General features: G+C 63.4%; 1 protein-coding gene across 1 annotated transcript; it reads right to left on the reverse strand.

Moving 5' to 3' along the window:
* Positions 1-283: 283 nt before the first annotated feature.
* Positions 284-1,084, reverse strand: MSI (RNA-binding protein Musashi; the record flags this gene model as incomplete). The annotated part of the gene is made up of 1 exon (XM_005852376.1): positions 284-1,084. A coding segment is annotated over exon 1 (720 nt), but the record flags the coding sequence as incomplete, so codon positions are not given.
* Positions 1,085-3,343: the final 2,259 nt, after the last annotated feature.

A 3,343-nucleotide genomic window follows, 5' to 3' on the forward strand; every position in this document is an offset into this window, starting at 1 on the left:
ACCCACGTGTGAATTGGAACATTAAGTATCATGGAGATGAGCGTTGTATAAGTAAGCAGACCCAAATTTTTCCGGGCTTGCGCCGCACAAATGACCTCTCTTGATAACCTACCTACACGATACGACGACGCGTACCCTCCCCCTCCGTAGCCCCCCCCTCCTCTGCTACTGTAGGCGCTGTAGCCCCCCACCCCGCCGTAGCCGTCCCCGTGATAGTACCCCGTACTCCCCCCCCCCCCTCCTCCCGCGCCCCCCCCCACGATCCCCCTCCCCCTCTTCCCCCCCCCCCTCCGCTATAATAGCCTCCTCCAGCCCCTGCATCGGGGACCTTGGGCTCGGCCCTCTTCACGTCCATAGGCCTTCCCTCCATGTCGTGCTGCTGACTCAACACCTTCTTCATGGCCGCCTCCTCGGCGTAAGTGACGAAGCCGAAGCCGCGACTGCGGCCCGTGGTCCTGTCCATCATCACGACCGCGTCCGTTATCTCTCCGAATTTGTCGAAATAGGCGCGGAAAGCTTCCTCGGTCACGTCTGGTGACAACCCCCCGACAAAGACTTTCTTGATGTCTTGGAACTGTCGCTGCGGCCCCGCACCCGTGCCCCCCCATATGGCTCGGACTGGAGCAGGTGCCTGTTCACGCGGCACCGCCTTCTTCACGTCGAGGTTTCGGCCGTCGAGCATGTGGGCTTCGGAAACGGCCGCCTCCATCGCTGCAGGCGTAGCGAAGGACACGAAGCCGAAGCCTCGAGGCCCGCCCGTGTTCTTGTCCCGCATCAGCACCACGTCCGTCAGCTCCCCATATTTGCCGAAATAGCTTGACAGCCCTTCTTCTGTCGTATGCCAGGCCACGCCTCCCACAAAGATCTTGTTGGGTTGGTTGTATTCTCCATGACCATCGCCGCCGCGCCGGGGCGGCGGCCCCCCGTTCTCGTAGTCTTGCTGCTGCGCTTGTTGCTGCTGTTGCGACTGATATTCACCATCGTTACGTTCCACGTCTGCCATACTGCCTCGTTATGTGGTGCTGATGAGCTCCCTGACTCGGTGTGTCCACCGTGCTGGCTCTGGGAAGATCTGTGTTGCCTGGGTGGAGGTGGGGAGGGGATACATGCATCAGCACCAGGGGTAACGCGTCTTTTTTCTTTCTTGAGCTGTCCAGTCCCCACCGGGACCCTCAAAAACAAGGCAGCTTGCACGTCCTGGTCGCCAGGCCATGCAGGTACGGGTGATGGCCCACGTGCACGTCGCTTGCCGGGCAGTGCCCGCGGGCAGGCCGTGAAGACGTGACGACCGTCACTCTTCGCTCGCTCCCGACCCGCTTTCCTGGCGAGGTGGGGAGGCCGCCGGCCTATCACCTTGCCGCGCGAGACCAGACCTGCCATGCGTCGTTCGTAAATACTCATGACTTTTTGTCTTCCCTGGCCGACCCTCGCAGGGTGGCGGTGCGTTCACCCGGGCACTTCATGGGCGACCGGCCGGCACCATCCACGCGGCCACCTTTTTCTTGAACAGGCAGAGGAGATTGGCAGCACCTTCAAGCAATTTGACATTGATTCATGGAACCACGGAGGTAGAAGGTTCTTTCGTATGGTGATAGGTGGTACGGATAGACGAAGTGTTGCAAGGGTTCTGAAGAGAAGGCTGTCAGGCAGAACTTCATTCTTCAGGAAGCATGGACCACAGCACGTCAGAGGCCTGCCTGAAAATCCTTGGAAGGCTCAGAAAGTCGCACCGCACTTTTGCCGCCAGCAAGGACACTTTGGTTGGTTTGACTGCGTATGTCGATCGAGTGGAGAACCCGTGGGACCTGGCCATGGTGGACAAGGCCCTGAAACACGGAGAGATCGTCTCGCCCTCCGCCTTGGTCCAGCTCCTGCGGCGGCCCGCCAGTAATTGCCTCCGCTTTTGTATCGAGAAGGGCAATGCCCCGTATCGCGAAAAGGCACGGCATCTCCTCATTCAGGTGGACAGCGAGCTGCGGGGGCATCCTTGGCTGGGGGTGGCACCGTTGCCGGCCTCGACCTACACGTGCCTCGACCTCTTGGAGCAGCTCGTCATCCCCCACCAGGAGCTCCGCATGTTCTGGGCGCGCGTGGAGAACCTCGTGCATGCCTCCCTCCGTGCGGAGTATGCGGCCAGCGTGGACCTGCCCATGGACATGGGCCGCCTGACCTCCGAGCTCTTGGAAGAGGGCATCTCCGCGGCCGAGTTTTTGGCCAAGGCAGAAGTCGTCTTCAGCAACTGCATCCAGTTTTGGAGTGCTCACAACGACAGCGAGTCGGTGGCGGTGGGAGAGAGGGGAAAAGCCTTGCTGGAAAGCTTGGCCACAAAGCTGCTACCGGACGCTTGGCAGGCCCGGCGCCTGCCCCCCCTGAGTCGAAGCTTCCCCCCCCCGGGGCGACTTGCTTTCTTCCCAGCGCAGGGTCGCGTCGTTCGTTCTCTGAACGGGACTAAAGTGTCCTCCGCCACGCTCCCGACAATGGATTCGGTGGCGGCTGCTTCTCGCCTGGGAGAGAAAGGGGAGGGCGGGGCGCGGGAGACGAAGCTCCTGCTCAAAGCGCCCGGGGCGGGAGGGCTTCCGAGACTTAAAGCTGTGGGGCCCGCGAAGGCGCCCGTTGTAGAGTCCAAAGAGGCGGCAAGTACTGGCGCTCCTCGCCTGTTCTCGCTGGTCTCCGGCAAGGGGGAAGAGGGCGGGGGGGGGACGACGGCCAAGAAGCTGCAGTTAAAGCGAGCCTTCTCGGTGGAGTCCCGCCCGCCCACCTCCACGCTCTCCCCCACGCCCTGGCAAGAAGCTGGGGTGGAGGCGACGCCGTTGCCGTATCCGTCCCTGGAGGGACCCGTCGGGAGCCGCAGCACTCCCACGCCGGCGCCCGGGGGACCGCCGCGTCTGAAGGTGCTGGGCGGGAGCACGGGGGGGGCGGCTTCCTCTTCCGGCGCCTTGGAATCGCCGCCGGTGGTGCTCCTTCCGCCGGGGGATGGAGTCAGTGTGGAGGGCAACGCGTCCATGTCGGCGGTGCCTGTCCTCTCCCTCGCGGGCGGGGCAAGCGTCGGAGCAGGGGAGGGTGTCTCCCTGCCCTCCCCCAAGCTATCCGTAGCCGTACGACCGTCGGAGGGCTCTGAGGGAACGTCGGTGAAACTCTCCCTGCGCACGGACCGAGGTGGCAACGTCCCACTCAAACAGCCCACACTCGGAGTTTTCAACAAGGCAGGGGGCGCCGCTGTGGCGGGGACAAAGCGCAGGCTGGAAGGCGGCCCCGGGGAGGGGCGGTGGCCCGAGGCTGAGGGCGCCGCCTTGACGGAAGCCGTCAAGAGAAGAGGGTGGAGGGGACATCCCCAGGGCCTGCA

Source organism: Nannochloropsis gaditana (genome assembly GCF_000240725.1).
Source record: "Nannochloropsis gaditana CCMP526 unplaced genomic scaffold scaffold1330, whole genome shotgun sequence".
NCBI classification, from domain to species: Eukaryota; class Eustigmatophyceae; order Eustigmatales; family Monodopsidaceae; genus Microchloropsis; species Microchloropsis gaditana.